Here is a 23,920-nt window from a genome sequence, read left to right as displayed (position 1 = left end):
GAGAGCAACTGGCAGAGAAACAACAATAGCTACTGGGTTTTCACTGAGTCCATCTTTTTCCTGATCAACGGAGCCAGTTGGTAAATTAAGATTTTATCAAACCCCGTAGGAAGGACGGCAAACACATACTTTTTTTTCAATAAAAGCTTTCAGTGCAGCTGTTTGTTCTGCTTTTAAAGAAAATGTACATTCCAGCTTATTCAACACATTTACCATCGCAGTTTCAAAATCAGTAGCCATCACAAACAAAGAAAAACACACGCACATCCAAACCGGAAGAGGGGCAGGTGCTGAGCCGAGCTGTTTTTTCTGTTGTTAAAATCAGTAGCCATGTTGGTTAATTACGAAATGCATTCACTCCGCTCCTTGTCCCTCCTATTCTGATGACGTGCCCCCCCCCCCCCCAAAGTAATGAACGGTTGTGATTGGCCCGGTAAGCTTTAACCGATGCCAGAATGCGCCTTTATGATTGCATGGCAATCTGTAGCTCCTTTTAAAAAGAAGTTAACAAAGCAAAGAAAGTTCACTCCTTGGTATAACTCTCAAACCCGTAAGTTAAAAAAAAATATCGCAAAAATTTGAAAGGAATTGGCAATTAACCAAACTGGAAGAATCGTGTTTAATCTGGGCAGACAGTCTCAAAACGTATAAGAGGGGCCTCCACAATGCCAGAGCAAACTATTACTCAGCATTAATAGAAGAAAACAAGAATAACCCCAGGTTTCTTTTCATATGATTATTATCACATATGGATTACTGTTAATTTATCATGCTGATCTGTTCCATACGACATCTATTGCACGTCTGTCCATCCTGGAAGAGGGATCCCTCCTCAGATGCTCTTCCTGAGGTTTCCACCGTTTTTTTCCCCTGTTAAAGGGGTTTTTCCTTATCCGCTGTGAGGGTCCTAAGGACAGAGGGATGTCGTATGCTGTAAAGCCCTGTGAGGCAAATTGTGATTTGTGATGTTGGGCTTTATAAATAAAATAGATAGATTGATTGATTGATTGATTGATTGATTGATTGATGGCCAGACTGATCTGTGGAGCGAAATAGAATATGAGCTCGCGAGATTAGGATGGTTTCACCAGGCTACTGTTACAGAAGACTGTTATCAATTTTAATTCCATATGACAGAACTAGATCGAGGGTATGGTTAAAACAGTGAGTGGGTTTATGTACATCCTGACTGAAGCCAATGGAGTCTAATAATGAGATAAACGCAATAGCAAGGGAGTCATCAACGTCAACATGAATGTTAAAATCACCTAAAATAATAATCTTCTCTGATTTAAGAACTAAACTGGATAAAAACTGAGAACTCAGATACAAATTCAGAAAACGGGCCAGGAGCACAGTACACTATAACAAAAGTGGCTGCGAGGTTTTCCAGGTCGGATGTAAAAGACTAAGAACAAGGCTTTCAAAGGAATTATAATCTAGTTTAGGTTTAGGGCTGATTAATAGACTAGAGTTAAAAATGGCTGCAACTCCCCCTCCTTGGCCGCTGCCTCGAGGAATATGGGTATTATTATGACTCGGAGGAGTGGATTCATTTAGACTGACATAATCATTGTGACACAGTTAGGTTTCAGTGAGGCTGAGTAAATCAATATGATTATCTGATATTATTTTGTTTACTAACACTGCTTTAGATGATAGAGACCAGGTATTTAACAGTCCACATTTAGTTTTGTCTTTCTGTCACAGAAGAGGTTTTAATTTTTATTAGGTTGTTATGCACAACACCTCTTTGTTCAATTTTAGATTTAGATAATTTAGGTGGTCGGGGGACAGATACCGTTTGTATAAAACTATGGGTGGGTAACTGCACTGGAAGCTCAGAGAAGCGTGTAAGACTATTACTCTGATTCCTGGTCTCAACTCTGGGTTGTCAGGGTTTTAAATTACTAATAAACATGGCCAGGTTTCTAGATATCAGAGCAGCTCCATTCAAAGTGGGATGAATGCCATCTCTCCAAATCAGACCAGGTTTTCCCCAGAAAGTTTGACAATGATCAACGAAACCTACATCATTTGCTGGATCCCTCTTCCAGGACGGACAGACGTGCAATAGATGTTGTACAGAACAGATCAACATGATAAATTAACATTAATCTGTTGCCATGATGGATGTAGCTGCAGTGGTGTTTGGTTTGGTGGAGTGTGTCAGGTGGCTTGACACATTGTAACGAGATGATCACTGTTATTCACTACAACTGCCGATGGTTTTAATGTTTTGGATGATCAGTGTATATGACCTGACAACATGAAAGAAAGGCCACAGACAAGCTGGATGACGTGCTGTTCATGTTTCTGAGTTTATTAGAGATTTAGTTGATGAATACATTGCAGTTAATAAGTGCATGGTAAAAAGACAAAATATACATAAAATACACAGTTTATATAGAGGTGTAACAATATACATATTCATATTGAACTGAGTGGAGGATAAAAACACACTGAGCCAAAGAACAAGCCACTGCACAGCTACAGACTTTCATTAGCAGCTCACCCAGCAGCACAGCAACATACACAACACCCAAGACAAAGAACAGGATGCTGCACAGCGACAGACTCTTGTTAGCTGCTAAGCCAGCACCACACACATGGTTGCAGAACACATACACCCCAAACCAGGGAACGAGGGCCTCTGCACAGAACCACAACAGTGCGTGGGCCTGGTAGCCAATTCATCCGTAAAGACTGAAAGATATGCAATTTAGCTTGTGTTTATATGATTGTGACATTTAACAGAGATGTATGTATGTATACTCATGTATATATTAGACTGAAAGAGCTCAGAGAGCCCTTGGGATGTAGACAACTTGCAATCAACACACAGTGGGTGAAAAAAACAACACTTGAACTGTGAGCTCTGGTGAAAAATAGTTGGACAGTCTAACTTCACCATTCAGTACAGCACAGTTCACAGTCTTTACACGTTTTCAACAAGTATTTTCTAACATGTATAATGTGTTTAGAAAGAAGTCAGTGATTTGACTTTACCCAGACTTAAACACATTTCAGCCAGTAATTCCTGCTTTGTACAAAAAAGCCCAAAATATATAGTTATCATACATTTAAATTTTTAAGATTCAAGGACGTTTCTGGCATTTCCTTGAATTTTGGCATTTCTAATTTTTTGCTGTATCATATTGAACCAAACCGTGAAATTTGTGAACCATTACACCAGTAGTTCATATGTGTAGAAACCGTTGCTGCTAGTCTGCTGTTTCATTGTGCTGCTGTCAGTTGACCATCTTTCAAAGTCAACTGTTGGGTTCCTTCTGTTTTATTTGAAAGTCCTAAAGATTACATTAGTCATTAAATCATTACAGTCATTACATTATCAGTAAATATCAGGATGGGATTGCTCTTGACTACCACATAAGTTAAGGACATAATTTAAAAATGAATTTAATGCAATCAACAACAGCAAGACACTCTTTAACTAAGGTAGCATTAGCCTAAAATATATCAACCAGGCAGATAACCCTTGCTGTTCACACTAATCCTCAAATATTAGACAATTTTACTTTTTTTAAAAAAAAACATATTGGTGTAACTACATAAGGTGTCCTACATAAATATAGTAAATCAATGTATTTCTAGACTATTAATTACAAAAAATCTGAGTTATATCTCTCTGTATAGATGGGTTTCTTATATGCAATAATAATTGGGTGCATACACTAGGCTTGTGCCAGTTTGAAAATTTTCCAACCGGCTTGATTTAAAGCCAAATATCTAACCGAACTGATATATTGAATTATATATCTCATTTTACCACTAGGGGTCGCATTTGAGCTATGTTTCCCATTAAAAGCCCATTATAGGTGTAATGCGCTTCCAATCCACTAGGTGGCGGTAATGCGGTATTAACCGCCAATACACACAAGGTTACACAAGAAGAAGAAGACGCAGAAGGACATCAAGGAATCTTCCTCCGACTCCGCTCTCAGTGGAGACACGGTGGTTGAGAGGGCCGAGCGAGAGGACGTTCCTGTAGTAGATCCAGCCCCCCAAATAATACCAGGAACTTCTTCAGTGGAAACGGGTTACTAGGGCAACAAACTAAATGACTGCTGACTCCTTAGCACTTTTCCCCACCCCCAATGAAATTTGATCTCTCACAGCAGACAGCTAAGTGGAGTGGAGTTGCGGAGTCCCTCTGAGGCCTCTGAGACAAACTAAACAAAACACTTGTAGGCTCCTCCACTTCATTTATAAACAAACATAGCCTAAACCTTATGAAGTTGTCATAATGCATGTTACAATGCAAGATAAGTTGAATATAGTCCCTTGACACGCCGCCGATGTGAAAAGCTTTTTTATTTTTTTTTGCTCCTCCGGTTTATCCGGTTGACGTGAATTAAACCAGGTGGAGCTCTTAAACCGGACCGAACCGGTTAAACCAGAAATCGGCACAAGCCTAGCATACACATCTAATGGGATAAACTGCTTTGGTTCCAGATCACATAATTATAGTCAACCATTGTATTCCGTAGATTTTACAATCTTTATAAATTCTTGTTGACTCGATAACGAAGTGCCTTTTCAAAGTTGGATCTGTTGTCTTTAATTTGCATATTAATACATCATTATGGAAATTGTTAGCTAACAATAGCTGAATATTAGTAGCCCATAGTTATCAGGTCTCTCAGTGAAATTTGATATGTTATTCAAATAAATGTTGAGCTAAAAGGAGCTAGCAGAATCACAAAAACTTAACTATGGCTGATATGTGCAATTAATTTTGCTCAACTTACCTGGCATTGGTTGTTGAGCCTGTCCATCCTCTCCTTATTTGACAATGGCAACATTTACATTACATGCTCACTACTATTCCACTATTGTTCCAAATATGATAATATTCTGAATCTAATGTTGGTCATGTAAATAACATACTCTGTTTGGATATTCATAATTAGGTTGATTAAGATGTGGGATATGCTGGTATTATTTAGGGCTGTTGTCTCCTGGTCGATTATTTGGTCGACATGCTCTCATCCGACCAAATTCTCATTGGTTGAATAATCACCGTGTGACTTTCATAAGGAGAAAAGTGCTACATCAATAGCTTTCTAGGATTAATCCATTATTTCCTGCGGCGGGGGTGTTTTCAAAACATCCCTCTGTTTACACAATGTTGAACTCACCCCACGCAGACCTCCTGTCTGTTTCTGTATACTGACACCATTTTCCTCAGTGGAAACAAAGCTTGTACTTGTATTTCACAGATAAGAAACAATAAATTGTGAAGACAGTAAAGCCTCCACTAAAATAGCATTTTAAGTCTTCTGTGTGACATAGCCTTTAGGGAAAACACTTCATATGAACAGATAAATTAGCCTAGCGACACTTGTCGCTAGGCTAATTTATACAATGTAAAATGCCGTTAGCATGTTGTATTTGTTTGGAAAACGTGTTTAGTGTGACAGCTGTTGGTGTATCTTGTGAGATGTAATGGAGCCAATTTATGTGCCGTTACCTTTGTTAAATGTTGCTGTTGTCCCTGGTTTTATATGAGAAGAGGGAAAGATCGTAGCTAGGCTAATTTACATAATGTAAAATGCCATAGACTTGTGTTAATAACGTTAGCATGTTGTATTGGTGGGGGAAACGTGTCCAGATAAAGCGAGTGTTTGTCTGTCAATGCTGCAATTTATAGTGAAGCCAATTTGCGTACTCGTGTTTGAAATTGTCTCTATTAAGCCATATTTAATGTGTGTTTAATGTGTGTTTCGAGTCAACTACACTTTACAGCACTTAACAGAGTCCTCCACCGCTGACTGGCGTTTTGGAGGTGTAACTGCTGAGTGACACAGACACACCACTGCAGTAGTAAAAATAACGTTCAGGTTTTTTTCCCCCACGACTAATCGATTAGTTGAAGATTCTGTACCACTTCAGTCGACCAAGATTTACTTTGGCTGACTACAGCCTTAGTATTATTCAGCTTTTAGAAGCATTCTTTGGACATGTAGACAGCACATTCAGAATATTTGTTTCAGTTGGGGTTCTACCATAGTGGCCTCTTGCCTGTTTACAGTTTGCTCTGTGCGTGTCATGGATATGCTGTACACAAACCAACCAACCACCACTTTGAAGGCTGTGGGATAGAGATATATGCCCAAAAGAAAAACCCACATTTCTGATCGGGAGGAGAAACGCACCTACTTTTAAACATTACAACAGACTTGGATATCAACAGCTTTTTGACCATGTTCACATGTTCCAACAAGTCTGCCAACAGTAGGAAACTTTAAAAAAAAATCCTACTTTGATGCAAAGAAGCAAAATGACAAACGGCTCTGGCTGTTCCACTGTTCAATATTTTGACGTGATACATGTGCATGTTAGGGTGCGTTAATCAGAGTATGCATGGCTGCATGTGAAGAGGATCCTCAGTGGAATATTCATTCTTATTAGCCATGCAAACAACTTAGTAGGAATATTGTGTTTTTCAGACTGCGAGCAAAATCCAGAATAAGTTATGCATGTAAACGTACTCATTATCAGGAGCATGATTGTAACATTAGTGTCACTGAGATAACTACGTCAAGTAACAATGTTAGTGACAAGGCTACTTGACTTCACTTTTATCAGCTGTTGTAAACATACTGTACAAGACATTAGACACGTGACAGCTAGCTAGCAATGTCTAGGACAATATGGAAATGTCTGGCAGTGATTACAGTGGAAGCATAGGCAGTGTGCCAAGACCATCGTAACCATCGGGACCCCAGTCCACCCTTTCAATGACCTGGATCCATAATCTCTTGCTGTTCTTAGGACAGAGGTGGGATTCCCCTTTGAATATTAAACATTTTCCATCCATCTTTTTTGCGGTCGGTGCAGTATACTGCACAAATCCTTGTCATCTCTGCTTTGGTGCTTTGCTCTGCTAAAAATGGTGTGAAAATGAGCAATTTCTGCTCCCTAGTTGCGTGCACATCTCTGTGATGATGTTGCACAGAAACCTGTCTATTATGTATTAAAATGGCCCGCTATTAACTTCCTGGAACTCTCTGTCTACGTGAATTATGTGACCATCAAGCATTTTAACTTCCCTTGATGTGATTCTTTTTAAACAGCTGTGCCATCACCCAGCTGCAGCTGGAGTCCTTTATTGTTGCAGCAAGCCAGCTGGGAATGTCATGGTCGTTTCACTCCATCTAAAATGCTAACGTCAGTGTACAGGACAGATCAGTTTGTGATGATGAGCTATTCTATTATTGTTGTATACGAAGCAAGTGTAATTACGTAAGCTGTATTGGATTTCATACTCTGTAGTATGGTTTGTTTCACACACTGCTATAGTAACACATTTAATTAGCTGACATAGCCATTTCAAAATGATACAAGAGCACACACATAGAAGGAAATCACATAATATACTTTCTGTGCTTTTAATGCAACGTATGCAACTGCTAGTAATGTAGACCTATATTTGTCAATGATATTTTCAGAAACACTGAACAGAATACCTAGTTTTAATTTTTTTTTTTTTTAATTTTTTAATTTAATTTTACATACTTTATTAATTCCCAAGGGGAAATTCAATTTTTCACTCTGTTGTCAATTACACACAGGTCCAAACATACACACATGCACAAACAGGACCTATGCATGCACTAAGTGGAGAGATGTCAGAGTGGGGCTGCCCATGACAGGTGCTCCGAGTGGTGGGGGGTTTGGTGCCTTGCTCAAGGGCACCTCGGCAGTGCCCAGTAGGTGAACTGGCACCTCTCCAGCTACCACCTACTCATTTAACAAATGAGTCAAACATTAGAGCAGACAAGGTCATTTGACTCAGTGGCATTTAGATCAATGTTGGCTTTAGACTTCTTTTTGGCCAGCTTTCCTTGTCTGGCATCAGACTTGAGATAGTGCTCCTTGTTGTGGATGACCTGAATGTACTGGTCAGTGCTGCTGTTCTGCTGGTCACTGCTGGAGGCCAGGGAGGCTGAATCTGACTCAGTCAGGGGTGTCTCAAGCTTCTGCCTAGCCTTGGGTTTCACATAAGACTCCATGTGCCTGGTTCTGACTGGGGACTGACAGTGTCTTCCTGGGGAAGGGATGTGACGCCTGGTTCGCACAAGAAGAGAGTCTGCACCTCTGACATTGGCTAAGGGCCGGGAGTGTGACTCTAAACCTCCCCAATCTGTTTCTCCTTCACCATCATCCTCTTCTTGCGCTCCATATCTTCTTCGAGCAGTGTGGCCGTCTTTAGTCATGGAAATGTGGCTCTCTACATGGTCACCGATATAGAAGTGTGCTGGTTGGTGGAGGTCAGAGAGGGAACGGGGCCGATGAGCCGTTCCCAAAAACATCCTTCCTTGACCTTTTCCATCTTCCTCCTCCTCTTCATCTTCACTTAGATGCTGCGTTGATTGGTGGGACCGGTGAGGATTTGGTTGGTGTTGAGCGTTGCGGGGTGCGTAATGTTTAATGTTGCGTGGGTACAGCTCCAGGATCTCTGCAGGCTCCTCCATGAGATAATGGCGTGGGATCCGTGTGGCTGAGCGACGCAGCTTCTTCCTGGGCTCATGCTCACTGACAATCACATAACGTGTGGTGTGACCGCGCCGTCCTCCATAACTCTGTGCAGTGATGATTCCAGCAGCCTCCACTGGATGTATGGAACGTATGGTCTTCCTGTACAGGGGGTCAGAGTGGATGCTGTCAGAATAGAGAGCTGGGGGATTATATGGTATGTGGTGATAGGACTTGGACCCGCAGTTACCACCGGGGCTACCAAGAAAGGATAGGGGCCTGTTATAAGAAAGGACAATTATTACTATTATTATTTCATATTGTTGTTGGTATGTTATCATAGCATTATGCTATAAAAGGCATGAACTTGAAATACATGCAGTGCGTTGCCACATAACAGTCTCATCATTTTGACAAAACTAAAGGAGTGATGTGATGGATAATTGAGCAGGGTTTAAAGACTGTTAAATACGGAGAGATTTTTGTGTCTTTTTGTTGCAATCATATAAAACTGTTTCGAGAGCATATTTCCTGAACTGCAATCAAAAATCAAGTTTGTAAGTAAAAACGTATGATCATTTTACTTATAAATCAGTCCTCTTTGCTTGCAAGTTAAAAACTTTTGCTTGCACATCAGTCCTCCTTGCTTGCGAGTAGGGCTGCCACTAACGATTATTTTCATTGTCATTTTCATTCATCTAATCTGTCGATTATTTCTTCGATTAGTCGACTAATCATTTCATCGAAAAATGTGTTGAAATGTTGAAAAATGTCGGTCTGTCTCTAACAAACCCCAAAATTACGTCATCTAATGTCTTGTTTCATACTCACGCCAAAGGGTTTTAGTTCACTGTCAGGGGAGAGTGTGTAAAGCTGCCAATATCTGAATGTAAGAAGCTGCAGTAAGAGTATTTTGGGGTACTTTTATAGTGCTTTTCTATGAAAAATGACTCAAACCGATTAGTCGACTACTAAAATAGTCACCGATTATTTTAATAGTCGATTAGTCATCGATTAGTCGACTAATCGTGGCAGCCCTACTTGCGAGTCAAAGTTTTGCTTGCAAGTTCAACTGCACTTAATGGGCGGGGCCTACGCTGATGGATGAGAGAAGAGTTTCTATTGGTGGGTTTGACGTGGCTCCATACAGAGCGGGCTACACCCACGATTCCCTCTCTCCCACTGGAAATGCTTGACAGTCGGTATTGCTGCTACACCCCGGGGCACCGACGGTACTGACCATTACACCATCGAATAGTTCTGCCCTGGCTAAACAAAAGCAATCTACATGCACCAGTTCAAATAAAACATTCTTGCTATTAATTAGGCCTAGTTCCCACGGACCCGTGTACTTCTGAAACCGTGTTCTATGCGATTTGGCTGTTTGGCCACACGCAACCGCACTTTTGGGGTTGATAACTGTGGTATTTTATTACCCGTCTCCATTGTTTGACGTCAGAGCGACGGTAAATAGCTCTTTTCTAAAAGTTTACTAACTACTAAAGTCCCACATCCTGTGTTATATACAATGTATCTTAACTATATTTACAATGAAGCTTGATTCTGCACTCTGCTCGTAGCACGTATGTGAATGTTTACTGTTGCTATGGCAACAAGTGACAGCTTAGCATTAATTAACTTAGCTCAATCGTCCGACAAACAATAACTCATAAAATTATAATTCAACATATTTAAACAAAATCAACAACAGCTACCAACAGTTACAGTCCTTACAACCTTAGTTAATGTGTTGTCACAAGTTAAATTGTCAAAATTAAAGTAATAACAGCTTAAATCCCTGAGGAACTACGCTAGCATTAGTGACGGTTGCATCCACTCGTATGCAGTTACCTTACGTTACAGTTCCCTCAAACAATTAAACAAAGGACAATACAAACTATATAATGTTGGGATTCACAGGACCACAGATGATTTATCATTTGGTAAAATCATCACTGGACAATTTAAAGGCTTTTTCCTCTGCATGCTCTTTGTCTTCAAACAAAGAAAGCTAGGTGACACCCATCTCCACAGGAGGTCTCACCTCACACCTCAGTGAGACACAAGTCTCACAACTCGACTGGACAAGACCTTTACAGGGACATGTGACTCTGTGATGTCACAGGCATCTGTACAAGGTCTGCTCCTTCCAAGCCTTCTTCCTCTTTTTGCCCTGGAGCTTCAGCAGCTCCCACCTTTTTCCGGCTGGGTCTGGAACAGCAGAGGCCCAAACCCCTGCTCCAGAGGCCCAAACCACAAAAGGGAGAGCAACTGATCACAGACTCTGGCAAACACAAGGTTTTGCAACTAGCTTTCCAGCAACAAGGAACTAAGTGAGTTAGCACCCAGTGTCCAACTCTGCAAGGACCCCGAGCGACCAGCTTCCTCGGATCAGAACCTTTGGAACAAAGAACTCAACCAAGACTGCACCTGGGACCATAGCTTATCACAGCTTTACAGGATAAGCAAGACTGTTTAACTTGTTGTACGTAATTTGATGCTGTTTACTGAGTTATTGTTGTGATAGATTGCAGTTAGGTAATTGATTAGTTGGCTTCGCCACAGCAAAGTGTTTAGTTTGCTAATAGTGTTCACAAACAGATTCTTGCATGCAACTAAACAATCTCTGCACTAATCCAGACCGTTTGCAACACACGCCACACTGACATAGACTCATCAACACACAGGCTTTCAACAGCGCTACCCCAACCAGGCATCTTTAAGTTCCCGCTTCTTTTCCTTTGTCTTTGTCCTGACCATACGGTCAGACAAACACCTCCCCCGAAACTGAAGCAGCCTTGATTCGGCCATTTTGGTAGTTCTCTGTTGTCAGCCATTTTGTTTTGTAGGCCAAACAGCTGTGATCACCACACCCGCCTTTGTCTTTTTCTTCTTTCTCTCTCTCTCTCTCTCTCTCTCTCTCTCTCTCTCACACACACACACACATACACACCAAGCTTGTATATAATTAGTTAGAATTTGTGTGCTTTGGTTTGCTTTGCTAGTTTGTGAATAAATATAATTCTTTGGAATCATGCCTGCTGTCTGTTTAATGTTGCACAAGAGTGAATGAATAGTCAACCTCTGCTGCGTCAAGAACTCCGAAATCCTTCAGGCGTTACTGTTAATTTTGATTGTTGTCATCATCGTCTTCGTCGTCGTCGTCGTCCTCCGCTTATCCGGGTCCGGGTCGCGGGGGCAGCAGCCACAGCAAGGAAGCCCAGACAGTCCTCTCCCCAGCCACTTCCATCAGCTCTTCCGCGGGAACCCCGAGGCATTCCCAGGCCAGCCGGGTAATGTAGTCCCTCCAGCGTGTCCTGGGGCGGCCCCGAGGTCTCCTTCCGGTTGGACATGCCCGAAACACCTCCCAAGGGAGGCGTCCGGAAGGCATCCTTACCAGATGCCCGAACCACCTCCCAAGGGAGGTGTCCGGAAGGCATCCTTACCAGATGCCCGAACCACCTCAACTGGCTCCTCTCGATGTGGAGGAGCAGCGGCTCTACTCCGAGTCCCTCCCGAATGTCTGAGCTCCTCACCCTATCCCTAAGGCTGAGCCCAGTCACCCTGCGGAGGAAACTCTTTTCGGCCGCTTGTATTCGCGATCTCATCCTTTCGGTCACTATCCAGAGCTCGTGACCATAGGTGAGGGTTGGAACAAAGATCGACCGGTAAATCAAGAGCTTCGCTTTCCGGCTAAGCTCCCTTTTCACCACAACGGACCGGTTAAGCGCCCGCATCACTGCTGACGCTGCCCCAATCCGCCTGTCAATCTCCCGCTCCATCCTACCCTCACTCGTGAACAAGATCCCGAGATACTTAAACTCCTCCACCTGAGGAAGGACCTCCCCCCTGACCTGGAGTGGGCAATCCACCTTTTCCGGCTGAGGACCATGGCCTCGGACTTGGAGGTGCTGATTCTCATCCCAGCCGCTTCACACTCGGCTGCGAACCGCCCCAGTGAGAGCTGGAGGTCACTGTTCGATGGAGCTAGGAGGACCACGTCATCCGCAAAAGCAGGGACGAGATTCTCCCATCACCGAACCTGACACCCTCCACCACTGCGCCTAGAAATTCTGTCCATAAAAGTTATGAACAGAACCAGTGACAAAGGGCAGCCCTGGCGGAGTCCAACCCTCACCGGGAACAGGTCCGACTTACTGCCAGCCACGCGAACCAGACTCATGCTCCTTCGGTACAGGGACTGGATGGCCCTTAGCAAGGGGCCACCCACCCCATACTCCCGGAGGACCCCCCACAGGATGCCCCTGGGGACACGGTCGTAAGCCTTCTCCAAATCCACAAAACACATGTGGACTGGTTGGGCGAACTCCCATGCCCCCTCCAGCACCCTGGCAAGGGTAAAGAGCTGGTCCACGGTTCTGCGTCCGGGACGAAAACCACATTGCTCCTCCTCGATCCGAGGTTCAACTATCGACCAGACCCTCTTCTCCAGCACCCTGGAGTAGACCTTACCGGGTAGGCTGAGGAGTGTGATCCCCCTGTAGTTGGAACACACCCTCTGGTCCCCTTTCTTGAAAATGGGGACCACCACCCCGGTCTGCCACTCCAGAGGCACTGCCCCCGATGTCCACGCAATGCTGCAGAGGCGTGTCAGCCAAGACAGCCCTACAACATCCAGAGCCTTGAGATATCCGGGACGAATTTCATCCACCCCCGGGGCTCCGCCGACTTCTGCCCCAGAAATTGGACGACCCGCCCCTGAGACCCCCGTCTCTGTTTCCTCACTGGAATACGTGTTGGTGGGATTGAGGAGCTCCTCAAAGTATTCCTTCCACTGCCCGACAATGTCCCCAGTTGACGTCAGCAGCTCCCCGCCCCCACTGTAAACAGTGTGAGCAAGTTGCCGCCTTCCCCCCCTGAGGCGCCGGACGGTTTGCCAGAACCTCTTTGGAGCCGATCGATAGTCTTTCTCCATGGCCTCACCGAACTCCTCCCACGCCCGAGGTTTTTGCCTCCACGACTGCCGCCGCCGCGCTCCGCTTGGCCCACCGGTACCCGTCAGCTGCTTCCGGAGACCCACAGACCAACCATGCCCTGTAGGCCTCCTTCTTCAGCCTGACGGCTCCCCTCACCTCCGGCGTCCACCAGCGGATTGATTGTTGTCATTAATTTAATTATTAATCAAACTCCAAATTAATAGTTTAGCGTATTTTATGAGACTGATATCTTTAACTGGCTATCATTTTTCCCTTTGCGGGAATGGTGCCCCACAAGGTGATTTAATGTTAATTAAGTCACATTATTTAACATAATTATTAATTATTAACAATAATTATTAATTATTTCTGATAGCCAATTAAATCCCAACATATTTGGTGCCTCCGTGTGAAGCCTGGTGTGTTGACCCTGACATTTATGGTGCCGCAGAGTGAGGTAAATATATGTTGATTCCCAACAATAAACAAATTATTTATTAAGGGTACACTACTGATAACATCTGAAGGTGCTTAGGTGACATTTACCCACCTGAAAGAATAAATGAAAACGGTGATTTTGCTGGTCTTCAGTAGCTTTACTCTAGGTGAAACTGCCAACTGCAGAACGCAGCACATACATACCCAGATTTGCTCTCATGCCTTTACTCAAATCAGTTATGCTTTTAATTGAATGGGGTTTATCTGTATGGTGTCTGTAAAGATACAAAATCGATATCATATGCATAAAATAATGTCACAATTGAGTGGCCAGATACACGTAAATACCCTATATGTCACACTAACTTTATTTGTGACCGTGCTATCTGCTGTCTTTGGATGGCATATCCAGCTGTTTGACCTAACAACCAACGAAGGAGGCTGCTCTTGTTGTTAGCTACCCCAACTACACTACCATGAAAGCAGTGATAGGCCTACCAACGGAGGTTCTGGATCCGGCCGGGTCGGACCTTCATTGGCAGGCCCGTCGCTGCTTTCGTGGTAGTGTAGTTGGTCATTCAGGCGCCTCTGCTGTTGAATTAGGTTGCACTATTTTGGTGGATCGGGTTGTTTTTATTTTCCGCACTTCCGTATTCTGGTATTGACTGTGACATCTGATTGGTTAAAATAGCCTTTCTGTTAGAAGTTACATCGCCATCTACTGCTTTGGCATGTGTATTACATCACTTGGTAGCGGATTTTGCGGTTTCGTGTGGATATCATATGTTTTTATCACACCACTCGTGTGGACGAATTTTTTTTGGAAACCAGAGCCTGAAGAACTTCGGTTTCAGAATTGATTTTCGCCACAGCTCCCACACTGAATTCCCTGTGGAATTCCCCAGCCGGTCTAAGAACAAAGGAAACGCTCCAAGCTTCCATCGGTCCAGTAGCTACAAAAGTGTAAATCACTTTTGAAATTCAAGCTCTTGCTCCCTATTGGGCGACAGCAGCCAGGTTCAGGTGGAGTCAGAAGGAACCCCCTATGACGTCACTGAGACTTTAACCCTATGGGCCCGAACGACGCATAGTGCGTCCAAATTCACACCTGTTCTTCTCTGTGGATTTTCTCCGCGACCGTGCATCATAGTGAGAAGCCACACATATCAGGTGTAACAGTGGAATCATAGCAAGCACTTGTCGGTAGTCCAGTGTTTTCACAGCGGAAAAAAAATGATAAAGTTACATTAAAATTATGTATAACAGAGCTTTCATACAGCTCTGCACACACATTACTCTTGGATGGATTACTTGCGAATGCAGGGTCGCACAGAAATGCCACGCATATCACATGAAAGCGCAGGAGCAGAGCTTTCCAATGATACCACACACATCATTGTGCTGTCATGCTATCATGCTATAAATCCAGATTGTCTACAAAATAAAAACCTGACAAATTTCTTTACAATCCATTATACAGATCTTGTTATCAGTCACTTCATATAGTGAGGAATATCGTATCTTACCACGTCTTAGGCTTGCGTGTGTTTCTCCCTGTCTATCCACGTTTGTAGTCCGGCTTTCAAGATGCAAATATCTCCATATTGTCCAGCTGACACTCCATCAAACTTTGTATGACAAGACCAGCCACTTCACCTTTGCGCACCCAGACAACTGTAGCCTAATTATGCATGCCTGACAGGGCTGTCGTCACCATATGCATTGAGGGGTCCCCCCCAATGCCCAAAATGCCCCCACCCCCCAATATATAACTGAAACTGAAAAACAACAACAAACTTTGTTTACTGCAAACAAAGTGGCAAATATTATCTTGGAGGACATCATTGCACTGGGTTGACTATTTTTCTATGATCTTAGATGTAAATATTGCATGCAACAAATTTTTGACTTGTGAATGAGTCAATGGAATTTCTTGCAATAATGAAGAAATACTGGCAATCATGTCCGCCTGGCACAAACCACATGTTTTGGACAGCTGTGAAGTGACAGAATGTCCCACCATCATGGTTCTTATATTGCCAGATTCCAGAGAGTCTCCCCTCTTCATATGTGGCAGAATATGTCTTTTTCTAACTTGCTATGGTGAGATACGTGTAAAAATGTAAGAATTTAGTCACACGGATTTGTTTTTTTCATTGATAGAAAAATTAATATAAAATACAGGCACATAGTAGGACATGAAATGATGGCAAATCTGGTTATCCCAGATTGTCCTGAAAAAACAAGCAAACGCGTGTGTATGTAGCCTTTATAATGACTGTGATATGAGCTTAAAAGTAAAGACAGTAAAAATACCCCAGAAACGCCTAGGGCCCATAGGGTTAATCGCCGCTGCACGCTGACGCCCCTTGCAATCCCCGAGTGACGAGTTGCTGGAAAGAAGCCAAAGCTTTCTGTGCGCAAGTTACTGCTAGGGAGTACCTCAAACGTTTGAATTTAACCGACCTAGGCCGCCCTTTTGTTTCCTGACTCGCTGGACGTGGAAAGACACTTTTTCTTTTGTTTTTAACACTCCACAGAGCACCCGAGGAACACCGCGCAACCCCGCTGTTCCTCAGCATCTGCAGATTTTGGAGAAACCCCCTTTTTCTCCCAAGGAAGATGGAGTCACCGAGGCCCCGTTTCTTCAACCGAGTCGACTCAGCTGATCCCTCTTCTGCCACACCGAGGACAGCAACTTTCATTCCGTTGTAGAACGCTACAGCGGCCCCACACACTCCTCCCACAGCAACAGATGGGACACACGTCGTCGCGCCAGCGACTCAAGTAAGAGAGCTTCAGTCTGGGCAGAGACTTTATATGTAGAGTGTGACTTAAGAGTGACTTTTAACTGTGATTTTGTGAATTTGAGGACCGCCGTGTCCCTTTCTTTGATAATCTAATCATTGATTTCTGCTTGTTGTTGTGCTCGCCAGAGCAAATTGATTGTGCCATTAGTTGTGCCGGCCACACGATCACAATACGCCGCATTCCTATCTGTAACAAGGAACAGTGGACGGTAAGCTGACCCAGTTAGTCTACCGGCCTCTGAGCGATAGGAAAGTGACCATTGTGTTCCTCCACGGCTGCTTTTACCTCGCGCTGATTACGAGCGCCCGCTCACCTTTCTTCTCTCTCTCTCTCCGCCTCTCTTGTTAACAAACCTACATGCACACTCTCATGCACACACACACCGTATACCTGTGATAAAATCACACGTTGCCTTGTGAGCAACTCCTTAAGGGCAGTTCGCCATTATCACACTCTACACACCTACACGTGTTGGCACAGCTATTCTGTTAGGGCATAGAGCAGCTGTAAAGCCCTGTGAGGCAAATTGTGATTTGTGATATTGAGCTTTATAAATAAAATTGATTGATTGATACAGTGTGTTTGATCCCGCTGGACGCCATCTACGTCTACATCTACGTTAAAAGTGCACATGTGGCCAGCTGTTTTATGACCCATTGTCTTGCTCTAGTATCCCGCCTCAGTACTTCTCCCTCAAATTTCCCGCCTTACTCTTATCACTACCTGGCATGACGTGGCGTGTTCCCCAGGAGGCCACGCCCGCCATTCTCTTTCTCTCTTTCTCCCTCCCTTCACACACACACACACACACACACACACACACACACACATACACACATACACATGCATCAATTTAGTGCAGTGTTTATTAAGTCAACAGCTTGTGATTGTTGAATCATAATTGTTTAATAAACATTTGTGACTTTACTATAGCAGTCCTTTGTGGTGATATGTGCATTGTTTTTGTGTCAATAGCTGGTTGTGATGGTCAGTGCTCGGGTTCACGCCTTCTAATTATTTGATTGTTAATATTCACCTATATTAGCAAACTGAGACGAGGATTTTTCCCTTTTTGTCTAAAAACCGGTTGGTCATTGATCCGTGTATCCAAGGTGGTGCCCTGGAATTATTAATACACATTAATAACTTACTTTCTTAACTAATTACCATTGGTAATTAATAATCAATAACCAACTTGCCTTTAGCAAATCCCTACATTTTTGGAGCGCCTGTGTTAGGCTATCTTAAACCAGCTTTGATACAATAATTGTGTACAATAATCCACAATTATTAATATTGAAGTTTTAAAGAAAATTCACATTTTCTTTGGAAATTCAATTTTGTTTCAAAGATTGCATTTCTGTGTAGCTGCCAAGCATAGCCAGTCGTGCTTTGTGAACTGCTGCAGTGTGTTTTAGTGGTTAGTGTTTACTACCATTGTGCTTGTTTCAAGTATTTGGTTGTTTTTTTGGCTTTGAGGTAACTAGTGCTTTAACATAGCTATTGCTCTTGAGAGGTGCTAAACCCACCTCAGTAACATCTGAATAAGATCGGTTGCAGTACAGAGTAATGTAACAAATTTAGCATTATCCTCACAACACAGTAAGCTTATTGAACCCACGGTGTGCAAATCTACTTCATAGAAATGAGTAGCCAGAGCCCCCGTGCGACAGGAGCTGAAGCTCCTCAGGAGTCCCAGCCCTGCAGGATGCGGTCGCCGGACTTATCCGTCTGTCTATAGATGACAGAAACAACCTTAATAGCTATAAAATCAAAACCTGTGAAGACAAACTCAGGGAGCTTATAAGCTATGTGAACGATCTGACTGGAAAGCCTCAGCGCACCATTCCAGACGTTTTGGGCCAGATTTCGCTGCTCTACCAGCGTAAGGCCGAGTTGCAGGCTGCAGAGGCTCAAGAACAGCTCGCTCAGCTGCGACATGATAATTCCCGCCTGTGACAGAAGGTCCAGGCCAGGGCAGACGCAGCCTCTGACTCCCAAGAGGAAGGTGTGCAACCACAACAGGATAAAGAGTCTTTGCACTCGCTTATCCAGGCAGCCCGGCAAGAGTCATCAGATGGTGCTTCTGAGTACGAGTCAGAACCTCCTGTTGATGACATGGAGACCAGCCGGCTGCGATCACAACTCGAAGCTTCTTGCAAATGAGAAGCTGAACTTCTTCGCAGACTTGAAGCTGCCCAGTCAGTTGGGCCGTCCTTACCGAGCCCCCCAGTGACCACAGTCAGGGATCAACACCGTCTTGAAGCTGCCCAGTCAGTTAGGCATGACACAGCTGACCAACCAGCAGCCACGTCTAGGAGCAGAACAACTCCTACAAGTGCAGCAGCTGATTTCACCATAGTGGACAGCTATTCCGCACCCCATGCCTCTCACTTAGTGAACCCAAGGTTCCTGGTTGTAGAGAGTGCACCTCAGTCCGAGTCCTGAGATCTCTCCTCAAGCTCCATGCGGTGCAGGTAACAATGGACAGGCATTCACAGGGGACCTTCAACCCTCACGTGCGCCACGTCCTCAGGGCCACAGAAGCACCAGAGACATTTCCTCGGATGACTCGGATGGCCCATTCCCACCACGGGGCCTCGGCCTGCGAACTCGTCAACTTGAGTCCCTCGCTAGGGACATAGAACGGTTCGATCCGAGCAACAGAGACACAAATGTTGATGACTATCTCCCAGAGGTTGAGCGCTGTCTCCTTGACCTGCCTCATCCCTCATCCCTCATCCCGTGAGAAGCTCAAACTTCTGTGGAAAACCACTACCAGAAGTGTCCATGTGTTCATGGAGTCACTCCCACTGGGGACCAGAGACCGCTACTCAGCTCTCTGTCAAGCTCTGAGGGATGAGTATTCTTTATTCACAGACCCCGCCTCTGCCACCCTTGGCACCTTTGCCATCACTCAAAGGAAGCAAGAGTCTCCAAAGGAGTACTACTGGCGCCTAAGAGTCGCATACTTTCAAGGCCGCAATGCACCAGGACTAGAGGAGGAACATGGCTTCAAGTCCCTGTTTTTGCACAACCTCCATGAGACTGTGCGATATGACGTCGCGGTGTATTGCAGAACCAGGCATCTCCCTATGCAGGAGATCCGGAGGTATGCACAGATGGTATGGGAGATTCGCGTGCGCCCGACTAAGAAACCTGAGAGCAACGCCAGAGTCCTGGGGATCCAAGCAGCGGAAGATGCAGACCTGGCACTTGAAGGCAACGAGATGCCTCGTGCCAAGACTGCTACCCAGGCAGGATCCCAGAAATGCCAAGCACCAAACCAACAGGGTGGAGGGCAGAAACAAAGGGGTGAGAAGCAGGGGAAGCAGAAACAACAGAACCATTCCCGGCCAAAGCAGAAAGCTGACCGGAACCCAAAGCAAGGGGGTAAGTATGACCAGAAGGCCCAAAACCACCCTAACGGGGGTGGCATGAGGTCAAAAATGAAGGAGCTGATTCAAGTTTGCCTGGCAGAAGCAGTTAGACAACTGGACCTGCCTAGCCGTTCTATCTCACGTCACGACCCCCCAGAGGGGTCAGTCACCAAGCCCCAATCAGCGTGACTAGACCAGGCACCTTCCCCCTCCACAGCCAAAGTTCACTTTGTCGGTTGGGGAAGAGGACCAGGGGAGGTCAAGGGAGTCTTTAAAGTGGACACTCCCTGTTTCACCGACACCCCTTTCTTGGCTTTCTTGGGTGACCTTGTCCGCAAGGGCAACGCCCAACGCATATATACCTCTGTGGTGATAGGGGGGTGCGTCAGCACCCTCGCCCTGCTTGATTCCGGATCTGAGATAAGCTTGATGAGTTCTGACATGTTTAAAGAGGTTGCTAGAGCAATGCTCTCCCTCAGCAAACCCCTCCAGATTGAGACCTGCAATGTTAGCATCACCAGCTACACGCAGGACACGTCACCCATCACAAGACGTGCCTGGGTCGACGTAACCTTCCAAGAGATGACACTCGTTCATCCCATCTACGTCTGCGTCCTAGACACAGAACCATTGCTTATTGGACAGGACCTACTGGACAGATTGGCACCACTCATTGACTGCCACCATGGCCACATTTGGGCTCAGGTTGACACACCTAAACCGCTCAACCTCGCAGCTAGTGTGCTAGCCTCTGACAGCAACGTTGCTGTCATTGAGTCCAGAACGCCCCTGCCGATGCTCATGCCTCTTGTGGATACCAGATTTAGCTCTGGCCCCTCCACACCACCGGCGTGCCCTCAGCTGCCGCTGTCTGAAAGCCCAACTTCTTTTCAAGAACACAGGTCTTTCCTTTGCTCCCTGAAAAATGTGAGCTCATCATTGTACAGCCCCTATATCATTGGAGGTGTACATCTTAATGGCACCTTGGTCCCTGAAGCGATTCTAACACTCTGGTCCGAGTAGTCCGCCATTGACCAAGACCTGTTCAAGACCTTGTGCCAGCACAGCCCCTCCTTGGCTTACATACAGCGGAGCCTTCGCGTTCTCTCCGCAGGGTCACCACAGACCCTTCTGAAGGAAACTTGGGTGTGCTCCCTTACTGTACGAATCGGCAAGAAACAGGTCATGCACTACATCAGTGTAGTCCCTCATCTTCAGCCTCCTTTCACCATCGGGGCAGACCTACTGGTCAGGCTCGGTGCCCAGCTAGACACAGTCAACCAAGTCTTGTGGTCTCTTGCAGGCACCGACAGTCAACCTCAGACAACTGACCCAGAGAACATGGCATCAGGCCAGGTCATTCCCCAGGCATGTCAGGTTGCCAGCGAAATAGGCATCACGGTTCCTGCAAGGACAGTGGGGTTCCCCATCCGCCTTGCACTCCTGAAGGGACAGAAAATGCCTGGCTTACAAGCGTTTTTCCAACCCTTGCCTCACTTTCAAGAACTAAACCTGACAGTCTGCAGCACGCCCCTGCTGGAGTTGAACAATCGCTCAACCTACCTGCTGATTCAGAATCTGACCCACGTTCCGATTCAAGTAACCACATGGCAACTGTTAGGGATGCTGGTTGACAGCTCATTTCATGACTTTGAGTTGTCAATACCTGTCGTTGGTGAGTTACCGTCATCCCTAGCTAGAGGTCATGACCTTAGCAAAGTCCTTTTCACTTTCCCGACCAAAATGATCACCATCGCCCGCCACGTGACTCTTGAGCACGAGGCGATCTGTGGCGCAACTCTGGGCACCAAAGGTGACATGGTCGTGTACACCCTCGTGAAGGAGACCTAGACTCCAACAGTGGTGAAACCCATCCTTCACCACAGGAAACAAACCCTGGCTTTGAGTCTGAAATTGTCCAACAGCTTGCAAAAGCTCATGCTCTTACAACACAAGAGCAGAGAGATGCACTCCAGAACTTGTTCCTTGATTTCCAATCTATCTCTTCAAGGGACTCGCATGACTGTGGGGTCACCAACCTCCACACGGTGCATATCCCAGTGGACCCAAAGGCTCCGCCAACCTTTGTACGCCAGTACAAAATTCCTTTGGCTGCTTATGAGTCTATCCAGGAGATCTTGGACGAATTGCTGGAGAAGCAAATCATCCGTGAGTGCAACTCAACATACAACTCCCCAATTTGGCCAGTCTTGAAGCCGACTGGTAAGTGGCGCATTACCATTGACTACCACCCACTGAACAAACAAGTCCCACTTTCCTGTTGGCCCATGATTCACTTGGACCAAGAACTGGCTAAAGTAAAAGGGGCTCATTTCTTCTCAACTGTGGACGTAGCAAATGGTTTCTGGACCATGAAGGTGGACCCTGCTGACCAGTACAAGTTAGCATTTTCCTTTGGCAACCGCCAGTACACCTGGAACCGCTGCCCATTCGGCTCCTCAAATTCCCCTGCAGAATTCAACATCTTTCTCCACAAGGCAATGAGTGACGCTGCTGCTCGCGGTAACCTCATCTATGTGGACGACATCCTCACGAGGAGTCAAACCTTTGAGGATCACCTGACAGAGATCCGCCACGTGCTCAACCAGCTCTCCGCAGCAGGTGCCAAACTGGCTCTCGCTAAGGGCCAGTGGTGCCGCACCAAGGTTGAGTACGTCGGCCTGGCAGTTGGCGCAGATGGTACTGAGCCACAGGCTGGTAGGACCAGCGCCATCCAGGACATCAAGGCCCCCACCAATGTGTCAGAGCTCAGGAGCTTTCTCGGTGTTTGTAACTACTCTCGCCAGTTCATTGAGGACTACACAGAGATAGCAAGACCTCTCACCGAGCTCCTCTGGAAAGACAAGCACTACACATGGGGAGAACCCTAAGAACAGTCCTTCCGCCTCATGAAGGAGAAACTCTGTACAGCACCCTGCCTGGCCTACCCAGACAAGGACAGAGAGTTTCAACTGGAGGCCTGGACCCTCGTGCTGACGTGCTGACGTATTGCGGTAAGCGAGTTGCGTCATTTCCGGTGTTTCTGTGACAGCATCTCTGTACTGCTCTGGTGAATTCTACTAACCTGCTTTCTGCTTTCTCACTTGAGTTGCTTTAATGTCTACTCCAAATCTTAACCCACACTAGTTCTGTTTAAGCACTTTTAGCTCTCCTCCTTTCTACGACTTTCTCGCTAATCTCTTAGCTGTTGTTTGCATGATACTAGCCTTGGTAACTACATTAGCTTTACAGCTAGCGATGGCTTCTCCCTCTGCTCTTTCTTGCTCGGTGTGCCAAATGTTCAGTTATACCTCTGCCTCCTTTAGTGACAGTGGTAATTGTAACAAGTGTAGCTTATTTGCTGTGTTGGAGGCGAGGCACCATGGAAAACCATTCAGTAGCTGCGGTAGTTAGCCAGCCCCCTGTAGCCGGTGCGGAGCCACATAGCATAGCCTTAGCCTCTGCTAGCTGTCCTCCGGTAACTCCCGTTCAGCTGGGAGGTTAGGTTACGATTCGCCAGAGGCACAGCTCCAGGCCGAAGCCCACGGCTCACCACCAGCCTGTTCACGTTTCCAAACGCTTTTCCCCACTCAGCGACACACCCGCTGAGGATAAAACTCTGGTTATTGGCAGCTCTATTCTGAGAAACGTGAAGTTAGCAACACCAGCGGCCATAGTCAAATGTATCTCTGGGGCCAGAGCGGGCGACATTGAATCAAATTTAAAACTGCTGGCTAAAGCTAAACATAGACTCAGTAAGATTGTTATTCACGTCGGTGGCAATGACACCCGGTTATGCCAATCGGAGGTCACTAAAATTAATATTGCCTCGGTGTGTGAATATGCAAAAAC

General features: G+C 45.4%; 1 protein-coding gene across 2 annotated transcripts in view; it reads right to left on the bottom strand.

The window, feature by feature from the left end:
- Window positions 1-7,586: 7,586 nt before the first annotated feature.
- The window catches only part of LOC125905023 (transmembrane channel-like protein 3), a 223,276-nt gene continuing 206,942 nt past the window's right edge, over window positions 7,587-23,920 (bottom strand). Inside the window, exon 22 of one of the 2 annotated variants that reach the window (XM_049602785.1) lies at window positions 7,587-8,781. In XM_049602785.1, coding sequence (XP_049458742.1) covers window positions 7,788-8,781 — 994 coding nt within the window. In that variant the 3' untranslated portion in view covers window positions 7,587-7,787. The remainder of the gene's footprint in view (window positions 8,782-23,920) is intronic. The other variant, XM_049602791.1, reaches the window with a different exon arrangement.

The sequence above is a fragment of the Epinephelus fuscoguttatus genome, linkage group LG2, assembly GCF_011397635.1.
Source record: "Epinephelus fuscoguttatus linkage group LG2, E.fuscoguttatus.final_Chr_v1".
NCBI lineage: Eukaryota > Metazoa > Chordata > Actinopteri > Perciformes > Serranidae > Epinephelus > Epinephelus fuscoguttatus.
Note: the sequence above shows the minus strand (reverse complement) of the source record. Positions and strands in the feature narration are given on the sequence as shown.